This window comes from Macaca fascicularis, chromosome 11, assembly GCF_037993035.2.
Source record: "Macaca fascicularis isolate 582-1 chromosome 11, T2T-MFA8v1.1".
Lineage (NCBI taxonomy): Eukaryota > Metazoa > Chordata > Mammalia > Primates > Cercopithecidae > Macaca > Macaca fascicularis.
Window position 1 is genome coordinate 30,153,238 of NC_088385.1, and position 13,886 is coordinate 30,167,123.

A 13,886-nucleotide genomic window follows, 5' to 3' on the forward strand; every position below is an offset into this window, starting at 1 on the left:
CTATAGTCCCAGCTACTTGGGAGGCTGAGGTGGGAGGATTACTTGAGCCCAGAAGTTCAAGTCTGCAGTGAGCTAATCATTATCATTTTCCTACTGATTAGTGATATTGACTGCCTTTTCATGTGTTTATTGGCCATTTGTATATTTTCTTTGGAGAAGTGTGCATTCAAGTCCTTTGCCCACTATTTAATCAAGTTGTTTGTTTTGTTGCTGTTGTTGAGTTGGGAGTTGTTCACATATTCTGGATATTAACCACTTAGCAGATATGTGATTGGCAAATATTTTCTCTCAGTCTTTGGGTTGCCTTTTTACTCTGTTGATCAGGTTTTTTGATGTACAGAAGTTTTTCGTTTTTATATACTCCAATTTATTTATTTATTTTCATTTGTTGCCTGTGCTTTTGATGTCATACCAAGAAATCATTGCCAAATCCAATGTCATGAGGCTGTTCCACTATTTCCTCCTAATAGTTTTATAGTCTTAGGTCTTAAGGTCTTAAGATAGAATGAATAAGTCTACAGATCGAATGTGCAGCATGAGAACTAACTATAGTTCATGATGTTATATACTGAAGATTTGTTAGGAGAGTAGGTTTTAGGTGCTGTCAACATACACATACACACAGGTAACTGTGGGAGGTGATGAATATGTAAATTTATTTAACTGCAGCAATTTTACTATGTATATGTACAGTAAACCATCGTATTGTACACCTCAACGTCAACTGCCTTCTTGGGAACACATAAGACATGAAATTGTGTTTATGCCATTTTGTTCTCTATGTATGTGTTTCATTGATTTTTACCTGAGGATGACCTATTGTAGTAAAAATATGGCACATTTTCCACTTTAAAAAGGTTCCAGAATGTTAATAAATCTTTCCTTACTCTCAGTTCTGCCATTTAGTATCTTGAGGAGGAGCTGATTTTTGACATGAACACCTGTTTTAAACTGTGCTGTGTTACTCTGTTATTTTAACACAGGCTATATTGACAGATGATACGATTTACTCAAGAGATTTTACCTCAGAGCTTTATTTTTCTATTTACTATGGAGTGTTTTTCAGCATTCCATAGTCAAAAATAAGCCTGGCACCTAGAAAGTCAGTCTGATTGTGAAACCTGCTATGATACTCAGTTTCAAGTTCCTCACTGTATTTTTATCAGTAGATTATTATGTATTTAGAGGAGAACATTTCCTTCTAAAATATGTAAAAATTAAAAATGTTTTATGTGTCACTTTTAAAAGGTTACAGTCTTCTTCATACCTTGATGATTTGGGTCCAACAAATTTAATGAAAGATACTAACACTGTGAACTGCAGGAGTGTAAGTATACTTGTAAATGATAATATTCATGAAATAAATGAACAATAAAATTTGCCCCTTGTTGATTATTTCTTTTAAAAAAATAAGTCATTCTGTCAAAAAAAAAAGAACCCGTTTTGGTCACTCAGTGATTTTTAAGTGGCTTTGTTGCATAGTAAAAAGTGAAGTTGCTGTGAACACAGTATCTGAGTCCCAGTTATGACACTTACTGGGACATAACCTTGGGCTTTTACTTAAACTCTCTGTACCTCAATTTTCTCATTCGTAAAGTAGGAATAAGAATATCATTGATCTCCTAGAGGATTGTGAGAATTAAGAGCTTAAATACATAAACAAAAACTGTTACAACAGTGCCTAACACACAGTAAGTGCTCAATAAATGGTAGCTCTTATTATTGTTATTGTAATAGGTTCCAATTTAGTAGATTAAAGCTACTCCTTGAGGTTTGAAAAAAAAAGTTTAAATAATATAAGCCACGAGATAAATACCACATACTACTTAATTCAGTTGAACAAATACTAGCTATTTGAAATGCATTATTGTATATACAAAAATTACTAAACCTAGTGCTATCTGGAAGACTAAAATACAATATAATTCTAATTTAGCACAGACAACAAAAAGCTCTAAAGCAGATATGTAAATCAAGCAGTGTCAGACTACAGGAGAAAAGAGAAATTTTATCTGACCAGGGACAAACAGAAACTTAAAAATACAAATATCAGAGCCAGGCATGGTGGCTGTGCCTATAATTCCAGCTACTCAGGAGGCTGAGGCAGGAAGATCACTTGAGGCCAGGAGTTCAAGACCAGCCTGGGCAATATAGTGAGACCTCCTTTCTAAAAAAGATTTTTAAAAATACTAGCCAGTAATGGTGGCCCATACCTGTAATCCCAGCTACTGCAGGAGGCTGAGGCAGGAGGATCACTTGAGTCCAGAAGTTTGAGGCTGAAGTGAGCTATGATCACACCACTGCACTAGCCTGACTGGCAGACTGCAACTGTCTAAAAGCAAAAAAAGAAAATATAAATGTCATGTCTTTTTACACAAGTATCATGTCTTCTGCTTTATTATTTATTCATTTACTCATACAGTTAGCACATGTTTATTGGGCATCCATTTTGTGCGAGGTAGTATGCGAGAAACAGATTTATGTGGTAGTAAAAATGTCTAAGTAGTGTACATTATGTAGGCATTCTATAGATAAAGTATGTTAACTTAATAAGACAGTATAGGCAAATGATTTCCTATTTTATGAGCTACATGGATTATTAGATTGTTTGGCCTGTAACTATATAACAGTATAAGAACTTTTCAGTAACAGCATTTGGTTTAGTGTTTCCTACTCCAAAGCAGTATTTCCCATAGTAGTTTTATATGAGGTATAGTTTTGCCATCATTTTGTAAACACAGAAATAAACTTTGACCTGAAGCATTTGTGGTCATTAACTTTTTCTTCTTCATCCAAAACTATTCCTTACATATGCACCTTCAGTTATGGCTCTTAAGAACGCAGGCTTTGGAGTCAGGTAGACTTGAGTTAGAATCATGGCTTCAGCACCTTGGGCAAGGTGCCCTCTTTAGGCCTCAGATTGATGATGTGTAATATAGCTGCCTCACAGTATCTGAGAAGTGAGATGAGACGATGCAGGTGGAGAGCTTGGCACATGGTACTTGGGAAAAGCAAGCTTCCATACTGATGGTGGTAGTTGTGGCACTGGCGGCTGGCCCATGTCTGATAACTGCTAAAAAGTATTTGTCTTGGCCTGGCACAGTGGCTCACACCTGTAATCCCAGCACTTTGGGAGGCCAAGGTGGGCGGATCACGAGGTCAGGAGATCCTGGCTAACATGGTGAAACCCCGTCTCTACTAAAAATACAAAAAATTAGCCAAATTAGCCAGGCGTGGTGACACATGCCTGTAATCCCAGCTAGTCAGGAGGCTGAGGCAGGAGAATCGCTTGAACCCGGGAGGTGGACGTTGCAATGAGCCGAGATCATGCCACTGCACTCCAGCCTGGGTGACACAGCGAGTCTCCATCTCAAAAAAAAATAAAAAGTAAAAATAAATAAATAAATAAATAGAGTATTTATCCTTATTCTAGTAGGAACCTCACTGTTTATTACTCTGGCTGTCTTTTCAGATGTCGAATAAGGAGTTGTTTCCACCAAGTCCTTCTGAAATGGGGGAGCTAGAGGCTACCAGGCAAAACCAGAGTACTGTTGCTGTCCACAGCCATGAGCCACTCCTCAGTAAGTTTTCTTTGGGAACTGCTGACCATTTTCATTATCAAAACCCCCTTCTTAATCACTGTGTTTTCAGGCACAGGAAATTTCAAGAGAAGCAGACAGTTTTTAAAACTAAGGTTTTTTTCAGTTGAGCACATTGGCTTACACCTGTAATCCCAGCACTTTGGGAGGCCAAGGCCGGAGGATTAGCTTGAGGCCAAAAGTTCAAACCAGCCTGGCACACATAGCAACAAACCATCTCTACTGAAAAAAAAATTGTTTTAATTAGGTAGGCATGATGGCTCATGTCTATAGTCCTAGCTACTAGCCTGGATGACAGAGTGAGTTCGTCTCAAAAAAATAAGTAAATAAATAAATATTTTTTCATTCAAAATTCTAAATAATAATAATTGTACTCAATCTTAAAATGGATGCTACCGTTGGCCAGGCATGGTGGCTCATGCCTGTAATCCCAGCACTTTGGGAGGCCGAGGCAGGCAGATCACGAGGTCAGGAGATCGAGACCATCCTGGCTAACACGGTGAAACCTTGTCTCTACTAAAAATGCAAAAAATTGGCCGGGCATGGTGGCGGGCACCTGTGGTCCCCGCTGCTTGGAAGGCTGAGGCAGGAGAATGGCGTGAACCTGGGAGGCGGAGCTTGCAGTGAGCCAAGATCGTGCCACTGCACTCCAGCCTGAGCGACAGAGTGAGGCTCCATCTCAAAAAAAAAAAAAAAAAAGGTCCATTCTCAAGAATTACCAAGAATTCATAAAGGATAGAAGTCAAAAAAGTTTAAGATGTAATCATTCATTTTAACAATGTTTATGCAAAGTCCAGATAAGTAAATTGAGTGATGTGGTATTTTAGTCTGTTTTATGCTGCTGTAACAGAATACTACAGATGGAGTAATTTGTAATAAACAGAAATTATTTGGCTCACAGTTCTGGGGACTGGAAAGTCCAAGAGTGTAGTGCAGGCATCTTATGAGGACCTTCATGCCTCATCTTCCCATGGTGGAAGTTAGAAGGGCAAGAGAGCGTAAGAGCAAGAAAGCAAGATGTGGGAAAACTCACTTTTATAACAAACCCACTCTTGAGATAACTAACCAACTCCCACGATGATGACAGTCCATTCATGAGCGCAAAGGCCTCATGACCTAATCCCCTTGTATCAGGCCTCACTTATCAACACCATTGTGTTGGGGATTAAGTTTCCAACGCATGAATTTTAGTGGACAATTCAAACTATTGTATATAGTTTCATATCCTCCATGACTGACATTGCTCTGCTAAAGCATACACTAATGAGAATCAAAGGTCTTGAAGGAATTTGGATATCCACTTTAAACACACAGAGAGTCATATATTTATTATCTGAAGTTCCATTGTTCTTTGACACATATATGCAAACCTTCGGTTAGTCTTTATCTGCATTTTAACCCTAATTTCTAGAACCTCTTATCTCTAAATTAGTTATCATCTCCATGGTTCCTACTTATTTCCTTTTTTGATAAAAATCTGATTTACCTCCCTTTTGTAAGAAAATTCCAAAGTTTTAGAAAATGCTTTTGTCTTAGGCTTCTCATTTCAGTATGAAACAGATAGCGTTCTTTCACAAGCAGATTACATTTTCTCCTTCCAGGATTTACACACACACACACACACACACACACACACACACACACACACACACACACACAAGCAGATTACATTTTCTCCTTCCAGGATTTACACACACACACACACACACACACACACACACACACACACACACACACACACACACACACACACACACACACACACACAAAATCTCCTAGCTTCCTTCCAGCTCTCTGAGAGTCTGTACCCTTTAGCAATGTAATTTCCTATTAGAAAACTCATAGACTAGCTTACTTCTCTGTAACAGATGAATTAGGTGCAATTTATCTGGCAGATTGTTGTAAAACTAGGTAACCCATTTAAAAGTATATCAGCCGTCTGCAGCTTAAGATACATACTTTGCCTTCAAAAACACATTTTATGGTTTTCTAGCCTTGCTTTGCCATTTTTTTAATCACAATCATTCTTTAACCTCTAAATGTGTGAAACATGTGACTTTCTTGATCACCTTTACTTACACAGGCCTGTATTTTAATTCATAGGTGATGGTGCACAGTTGGATTTCGATACCCTGTGTGACAATGATGACACAGCCATGGCTGCATTTATGAATTACTTAGAAGCAGAGGGGGGCCTGGGAGACCCTGGGGACTTCAGTGACATCCAGTGGACCCTCTAGCCTTTGATTTTTAACTCCAATAATGAGAAACATTTTAAAGCATTTTATTTACGAAAAACTGTCTCAACTATTCTTCAGTACTGTATTGATACTGTTTGTATCTTTTATTAATGTTCTACCAGTTTTTATAGATTTGCATCTTATTGTCACAGGGATGTGGGGAAATATGTTTTCCTCCCAAGAGAACCAAGTTTATTATAGACTCCTTTATTCAGTGAAATGGCTTGTAATCCACTAGTTGCCATATTTTTGCTAAAATATTTCTAACCAAGAATACTACATACCTATTGTTTTGGCTTTGTTTTATTTTTGATGCAGTTTTTTTTAGTTGGGGTAATGTAATATATTGATATTTTCCTTTGTGTCTAAGATTCATTTATAATAGTAGGTTTGTATAATTTGGAACATTTTCCATTCCTTGCGAATTTCCTTAATTGAGGATAGGGCTTACACACTTTAAGAAAACAGTGAGTACTTGAACATTTAAAGGGACAGTGCAATTTATAGTCATAATCACATTGAATACTGTATTTGATCTTTGGAGACTTAGGCAAGCACAGAGCTGGGATATGTATGCTCAGTTGAGCACTTTAAGATGAATTTTAAGTGAGATGATTTATTACTTAAAATGCAGAAAGTCAAAAGAGTTTCAGTTTTCCTTACAGAAAAGGAAGGATCTTGGGCCCTAGATCTTGGGGATTAACCTTTGCATGTAAGATTTACTCTTACTAGGCCGGACATGGTGGCTCACGCCTGTACTCCCAGTACTTTGGGAGGCTGAGGCAGGCAGATCACTTGAGGTCAGGAGTTCAAGACCAGCCTGGCCAATATGGTGAAACCCCATCTCTACTAAAAATACAAAAAAAAAAAATTACCCAGGCATAATCCCAGCTACTTGGGAGGCTGAAGTGAGAGGATTGCTTGAACCTGGGAGGCAGAGGTTGCAGTGAGCCAAGATCGCACCACTGCACTCCAGTCTGGACAACAGAGTGAGACTTCATCTCAAAAAAAATAAATAAGATTTACTCTTAATATAATCACTGAAGATCTCTATTATAGCTAGATTAGGTTTTTGACATTGAAAAAATACTTAGGGATAGATTTGTCCTAGAGGAAAAAAGTAGGCCTGGGCAGATTAAATGTCCTGTGTAAAGTCACACATTGAATTCATAGTTTTAAATGTGTAATGTATATAAACAAGTTTCTTTATACACATTTGGGAAAACATTGGTCTCACTGGTTAAATGATTAACTAACTGACCTAGGAACTAGTTGTAGCTTTCTAGGTAACTAGGTAATTACAGTTATTATTGCCTGTAACCAAAGGTAATGAAACAAATGACAAGTACATTTTCTAAATTATGAGGCAATGAGAAATAATTTTAAAACCGATTTTCTAGTTATAATTTAAAATTTGGAGAGCATTTTTAACAGTAATTAATCTAGAGATGGCTCAAGTTGAGTATAAGAATTAAGATTATTTAAAATACTGCATGTCTACCTTCTCGGGGATCCTACTTTATGACACTTTCTGCTTCGGTATCTCTTCATAGCTTACCGAGTATGCTCCCATATATTCTCTCTTGTGCCTCACAAATGAAAGTCAGATAGGCTGGGAACTCATGCAGCAGCCCTCACACTTCAATGTGGGCTTCAAATCCAGTTTCCTGTTCTATATGGTGCTATATCTTTCCAGCAAATTTCCCTCAGAGCCCCTCGCCAAAACAAAGCATTTTGACCCTGCATGCTATTTCTTTAGCTGTAGGTGATAGATTAGAACTTCTGTCAGACATGTTAATGACAAACATACCAACAGACAATAACCAAAAACAAATGTTCAAGTGTGAAATGTGCAGGGGCTGCGTGGACAAGGATGTATTGGCACCCTGACCTCTTGAACTGATACAGTGTCCCAGCAATGTCGGAGGGTCGGCATCATTCCTGGTCTGACACTCGAGGACCTGAGAGACATCAGGTTTAGAATAAGCCAAAGAAATCCTATGAGATGGGGAGAATTGGTGTGCAGCAGCCTAAGCATTATAGTTAAGTCTAAGGAAGTGTGAAAGATCCCCTGTGTTCTCTAAATTGGGCAGGGAGGCCTGCCTACCAATATCACTTTTTAGGGGACTGAGCCATTGCGGGTTGGACTTGGCTTCCAAAGAGTCTGCCTGAGCCGGGAGTGGCAGGGTAGGCCATCATGGCTGGATGGCCTCAAAAGCAGATGGGGGCAGACCTGCCCCTCCTGATGCCAGGATTTGAGAGGCAGAGTTTCTAGAGGCAGACCAGTGCTGCCTCAGACAGTGGCAGTTTTTTCTCTTTGCAAGAGCAGGGGCTGTTCGATTCCATAGACCAGTGGGCAGATAGCCAGTTGAATACTCTGTGCATGGTTTGATCCTTTATTAGTTCACTCTAATATTTTCTGTAGATCCTTTTGTCCTGGACTCAGAATCTAATCCATGCATCGTATGATACCGTCGCTCTCCTAAGGTTTGTGTTTCCTTCAAAATGTTTTAGTTGTCTTCAACTAAATTTGATTTTTGCTGTTGTACATGACATATTTTTATGGCATACACTATGTTACTTTTTTCTCCTACAAATCAATTGTTTGAACTTTGGTGAGAAAGAACATATCCACAAATTGCATAAAAGTATAAAAACAGTACTGTAGACTTTTTTTTAACCCTTAGAATTACCAGCACAATAATGTAGTGGAGTGGGAAGAGTGCCTAGAATCAGAAGACCCTGTTGAGGCTGAATTTAGCTGTGTGACCTCATGCAAGCCATTTAAACTCTCTGTGCCTCAGCTGCCTCATTTTTAAAAGGAGGTTTGAACTCTGTTTACTTCCAACTCTGATCCTGGGATTCTAATCCACAGGACGTGGGCGTTAGGGTGGAACCTAGAACTGTGCTGTCCAGTGCGGTAGCCACTAGCCACATGTGGCTGCTAAGTACTTGCAGTGTGGCTAGCACAAAGTGAGGTGTGCTGTCAATGTAAGATACATACCAGATTTTGAAGACTAGTATTACCAAAAGAATGTAAAATATCACATTAATAGTTTTATATTAATTACATGTTCAAATGATATTTTGGATATACTGAATTAAATAAAACATTAAAATTCTACTTGTATCTTTTTACTTTTTTAATGTGGCTAGAAGAAAATAAAATTATACATGTGGCTCAGATTATATTTCTATTGGACAGCGCTGCTCTAGAACATTATATTAAGTGGTTACTATTGAAGTAGACCAAAGTTTATACCGTAAGAACATTTTTCCTTAAGTACCATGTTTGAAGAACAATTATTTATTGATCCTTGAATCTGTAAGATCAAATAACAAGTCTCTATCCATGTTACCAAATTTAAACTTTTGAAAATAATAAACTTTAAAATATCAGATATTTTATTACAGGATGATACTTGGAATCAAGTGAAATGAGTTATATGGTCATCACCAAATTTAGAAATCTGTCGTGAAACAGAAAGACAAACAGGAAAGTACAGAATAGAGCTTAATAAATGGAATTTAAAGGGAAGTGTTTATTTACAGTGTCACGACAGAAAAGGAGGTCTTTGTCATCATAGTCATTGAGGGATCTACATAAAATCTGGGGCACAGCTACAAGAAATAGCCAATATTTAGTTACCAGACCATGTTTAGTAGTGTCCGGGTTCAGATCATGCTGCCGAGAGGTATCTCCCCCTCGGGCAGGTCATTGCTGGGCTCTGGAATTGGAGATTCGTACTTGCCCAGCACAATGCTATGGGCAGAGAGGCCGACATCTATGATTAACTAGAAGCCATAAAGAAAAGCTGCTAAGTGGCCACTAGGTGCCACTTTTCCGTTTTTATAATGCTTTGTTTTCATTAGCAGATCTTTTTTTTCCAAGCTCCTTGGGGCCTATGAGAGGCATTTATGATTTTTGCGCCTACAATAAGTCAGCCTGTCTGGTGAGAGTTGTTTTATGAGAAATGCTTTCCAAGGGAGGTCTAGGAAGATCCTGACACATAAGAACTTTGGCTTAGGGAGCTTTCCAGGTGTGGTGCCAATAAAAACTGACCTGGAAAGAAACCTGTCCAGCATGGAATATGCTTTCTGAACTCACTCGAGAGTATGTGGTGTACGTCACTGCTCATATATTCTTGAGTTTAGATTTGTCTTTTATAAAATTTTTAGCTCTTTTCCAGTTCACTTGCGCTTGTCTGTATATTGGTATTTTTAAATTTTTGTAGTAAATAATGAAAAGAGTGAAATTATATTTTTATAATTACTCATTGTAGTTTTTTTTTTTAAATTTAATAAACTTCCTCCAAAAAGTATGCCCTTAACTACTTTCTAATGTGGAAACATAGATTAAGGAAACCATCCAGTGCCCTCAAACCACTGGGCAGAGGGGTACATTGAACTCTGTTACTATGTATGTTTCTGGGTGTGTTCCCCAGGGTATATTAACTGCTATAACAACTCCAAAATCTCAGTGGTTTAACCAGTAAAGATTTTCTTCTGCTCATATCAGACTCCAACATCATCAGCCTTATCTGACCCTCTTACTCTCTCCTCCTCCCTTTCTGCCTCTTCCTCATTTCATCTGTCAGCTTTGCTTTCCTCTGAGCTGGTTTTATGTGTCGGTAGACCCTCTCCCCATAATGACACTCAGAAGTTCCAAGCATGTATTGTTCTTATACCTGACAATTTCAATGGAAAGAGAGCCTCTCTGTTTCCTAGTAATTCACACGCAAATGTGCACTGACTGGGCCTCTGGATCAACTTGGTCTACCTGGACCTTCCATTGGGCAGTTACAGTACCTACACTAATTCTAGGGAGTCAACCATCATGAATTACAAGCTTCTATTGTCTCTTCTGCAGATAACCCGGTCCTCCCTCTGGCCCCAGGCTGTCTGGCTGTTGGCATCTGACATCTTTTCCCCTTCAAGGATGCCTTTAAAGTTTATTTTAATTTATTTAATCAGAATTAAAATGTTAGGAAGGGAAGGCAAAATAAGCAGTAGGTTCTTTCCAGGTCAACAGGCTGGAATATACGGATTGGCCAGGCTGTGATACATGCCCAACCTTGGGTTGAAGGTTGGCAAGGCAGCCCTGTTGGAATCCCATAAATAACATGGGGATCTCCCATGGGAATCTTCCAACACATTGGACTCTCCTCTTCCCCAGGTCTCCTGCTGCCAGCACAAGAGGCTGTGAAGGTGAAGAGGATACAGATTTGAGATTAGTATTACAGAAGTAGAATGGCAAGAACTTGAGGACCAATTGCATATGGGAAATGTTGAAGCAAAAGCTGTGAATAATGACTCAAGTTTCTGGCCCCAGGGGTCTGGATTGCAGTGCTGTTCAAGAGGTAAGAGTTACACGAGGAGAGACAACTTTGGAGTAGAAGATGCATCAGTTCTACACAAGTTGTGCTCATCTGGGTGATGTCTAGTAGATAGTTGGATATGTGAGTGTGGAGGATGGGAGACAGATCTGAGATGAGCAGCACACTGAAGCTTTTGAGCCCCAGTTTCTTCGTTTGTAAAGTAGACTTCGTTTGTAAATACTCTTGCAGAGCTTTAGTGAGGATTAAATTAGCTTACATAAAGTGCTTATCACGTTGACAGTAATTTTAACAATGATCATTATATATATTATATGTGTAATATAATATATATTACATGTATAATATATATTATATTACATGTATAATATATATTATAATATATAATATATTATATATAATATAATATGTATTATATATGTAATATATATGCAATATAATATATGTGCAACATAATAAATTATATATGTAATATAATGTATATTATATATAATAGATGCAATATATAATATATGTAATATAACATATATTATATATGTAATATGATATGTATTATATATTATGTATGTAATATATTATTATGTAATATTATATATTATATATGTAATATTATATATAATATATATTATATATATATAAGCTCTACAGTATGATAATAAATGTTGGAAATTAGTGTTATAGAGATGCTTCATTAAGTTAGTAAAAAGTTCCTGAGACTATATAGCAAACAAATATATAAGTAGTATAACAGCAGTTTAAGCCTTGCAAAAGTTTAACCCAAATAACAGTAGAAATTCATAACCAATGGGAAAGCGTTAAGTACCTAGAGAACCCAACTGAGGTAGGGTGTTTGGGAAGACGTATGTCTACAGCACAAAGAGATAAACAATTTTGTTTGCTAAGGGGGACATCTATAAGGCATTTTAAAAGAAAGTTCAAATGGTTCTTAATAAATGACACCATTTGTTTCCATTTAAGCACTTATTTATCCTGTGCTATGCTCTTAGAGACAATTGAAAACGCCACAGTCCCTGCTCTTAAGAGACCACAGTTTAGTAGAAAGACAGTGGAAAGCAGTAACTATAGAATATGATAGCTGCTGCTTTAAAGGGATGTGCAGAGTGCTAATAGAGTATGGGAAGGTCAGGCTTTAACTTTGCTTGTGAAGAGTAGTCAAAATATGTTACACTCTTGCAGGTTTTTCCTATTTATCCAGACCAATGGCTCTCACATTTAGTTGCATCAGAATTACCTGAAGGACTTGTTAAAACACAGATTATGGATCCCCTTACGCCCATAATTTCCAATTCAGTTGGTCTGTCTTGGAGCTTGAGATTTTGCATTTCCAGTAGGTTGCCAGGTGATCCTGAGGTATCTGGCCTGGGGACCACACTTTGAGAACTGCTGATCTTGCCATTCACAAACAACAAATGAACATGTCCACAGACCTCTTATTCTAGGGCTCTTCTGAGGAAAGTGGAGTAGGGAACAGAGGGCCTCAGGGTGGACAGAACATACTGCTTATTTTGCCTTCCCTTTATAACATTTTAATTCTTATTAAATACATTAAAATGAACTTTAAAGGCATCCTTGAAGAGGAAAAGACATCAGAAATAGCCAACAGCCAGACAGCCTGGGGCCAGAGGGAGGAAGGGGTTATCTGCAGTAGGGACAATAGAACCTCTTGTAATTCATGCTGGTTGACTCCCTAGAATTGTTGTAGGTATTGCAACCACACAACGGGCTCTTCTTGCCTGCTGCCCAGATAGAACCAATTTATCAAGATGGGGAAATTACAGTAAAGAGTTTAATGCTGAGAATGATGGTTTCCAGCTTCATCCAGGTCCCTACAAAGGACATGAACTCATCCTTTTTTATGGCTGCATAGTATTCCATGGCATATAGGTGCCACATTTTCTTAATCCAGTCTATCATTGATGGACATTTGGGTTGGTTGCAAATCTCTATTATTGTGAATAGTGCTGCAATAAACATACATGTGCATGTGTCTTTATAGCAGCATGATTTATAATCCTTTGGGTATTAATGGGATTATACCCATTAATAGTAATGGGTATAATCCATAATTAAATGGGATTATACCCATTAATAGTAATGGGATGGCTGGGTCAAATGGTATTTCTAGTTCTAGATCCTTGAGGAATTGCCACACTGTCTTCCACAATGGTTGAACTACTTTACAGTCCCACCAACAGTGTAAAAGTGTTCCTATTTCTGCACATCCTCTCCAGCACCTGTTGTTTCCTGACTTGTTAATGGTTGCCATTCTAACTGGTGTGAGATGGTATCTCATTGTGGTTTGATTTGCATTTCTCTGATGGCCAGTGATGATGAGCATTTTTTCATGTGTCTTTTGGCTGCACACATGTCTTCTTTTGAGAAGTATCTGTTCATATCCTTTGCCCACTTTTTGATGGGGTTGTTTGTTTTTTTCTTGTAAATTTGAGTTCTTTGTAGATTCTGGATATTAGCCCTTTGTCAGATGAGTAGATTGCAAAAATGTTCTACCATTCTGTAGGTTGTCTGTTGACTCTGATGGTAGTTTCTTTTGCTGTGCAGATGCTCTTTAGTTTAATTAGATCCCATTTGTCAATTTTGGCTTTTGTTACCTTGCTTTTGGTGTTTTAGACATGAAGTCCTTGCCTATGTCCTGAATGGTATTGCCTAGATTTTCTTCTAGGGTTTTTATG

General features: G+C 38.0%; 2 protein-coding genes across 17 annotated transcripts in view; both read left to right on the top strand.

The window, feature by feature from the left end:
- The window catches only part of BMAL2 (basic helix-loop-helix ARNT like 2), a 75,871-nt gene extending 64,663 nt beyond the window's left edge, over nucleotides 1–11,208 (top strand). For 13 of the 16 annotated variants that reach the window (XM_074006463.1, XM_074006466.1, XM_074006467.1 and 10 more), the window contains 3 exons: nucleotides 1,249–1,327; nucleotides 3,473–3,581; nucleotides 5,703–8,961. In XM_074006463.1, the coding sequence (XP_073862564.1) occupies nucleotides 1,249–1,327; nucleotides 3,473–3,581; nucleotides 5,703–5,839 (325 nt within the window). In that variant the 3' untranslated portion in view covers nucleotides 5,840–8,961. Of the gene's footprint in view, nucleotides 1–1,248; nucleotides 1,328–3,472; nucleotides 3,582–5,702; nucleotides 8,962–11,015 lie in introns of those variants that run through there. The other 3 variants (XM_045364901.3, XM_074006462.1, XM_074006464.1) reach the window with 1 other exon arrangement.
- Nucleotides 11,090–13,886, top strand: part of SMCO2 (single-pass membrane protein with coiled-coil domains 2) — an 83,289-nt gene continuing 80,492 nt past the window's right edge. Inside the window, 1 exon segment of the mRNA XM_065523932.2 lies at nucleotides 11,090–11,199. The gene's annotated coding sequence lies outside the window, so the exon portion shown is untranslated.